General features: G+C 61.3%; 1 protein-coding gene across 11 annotated transcripts in view; it reads left to right on the top strand.

Moving 5' to 3' along the window:
* HDAC9 (histone deacetylase 9) overlaps positions 1-586 on the top strand; it is a 479210-nt gene that overhangs the window by 185924 nt on the left and 292700 nt on the right. For 8 of the 11 annotated variants that reach the window (XM_014937804.1, XM_014937801.1, XM_014937800.1 and 5 more), the window contains exon 1: positions 369-560. In XM_014937804.1, coding sequence (XP_014793290.1) covers positions 455-560 — 106 coding nt within the window. In that variant the 5' untranslated portion in view covers positions 369-454. The other 3 variants (XM_014937802.1, XM_014937807.1, XM_014937805.1) reach the window with 2 other exon arrangements.

The raw sequence follows: 586 nt of genomic DNA, 5'->3' as shown, positions 1-586 counted from the left end.
GGGGGGGGGGGCGCTTACACGGGTGGATTTGGATGGTTTTGGAGAGACTTGTGTTTCCCACCCGCCCACACTCCCCCCCCACAAACCCTGCCAGAGAGCCCCGAAGCACAGCAGATATTTCTTCTTCCTTCCTTCTTCCACCTGCCGTGGGCTCCCCCGAGGGAACCGCTCGGACCGGGCGACACGCAGTTCCCCCCCCCGCACCCCGACGGCTCCCTTCCCTCCGGCGGGGGCTGCCCAGCGGGGATTTGGGGGTGGTTTATTCCCCCCCCTCCACCTCCTTCTCCCCGTAGATACTCGTGCAAACGCTTAAGCGTTGCTAATTGCCGAAGCGTGTTCCCTTCCAACCCTGGCCGGAGGAGGTAGGACGGCAGAGGGTCGTGCCCGACGCCCCCTTGTTTGCAAGTGGCAGCGATGAATCCCTCGTGTCGCTGAAGCGCAGACGGGTTGGAATATGCTGCAGACAATTTACGAGAGTGAATCGTGTTTTTCCTCAGATGGGGTTTCTGGACGCGACCAGCTCTTGGCTCAGCAGAGAATGCACAGTATGATCAGCTCAGGTAAGAGACAGCTCCCTGCCCCGGAC

Source organism: Calidris pugnax, unplaced genomic scaffold (genome assembly GCF_001431845.1).
Source record: "Calidris pugnax isolate Ruff unplaced genomic scaffold, ASM143184v1 scaffold11, whole genome shotgun sequence".
NCBI classification, from domain to species: Eukaryota; Metazoa; Chordata; class Aves; order Charadriiformes; family Scolopacidae; genus Calidris; species Calidris pugnax.
Note: the sequence above shows the minus strand (reverse complement) of the source record. Positions and strands in the feature narration are given on the sequence as shown.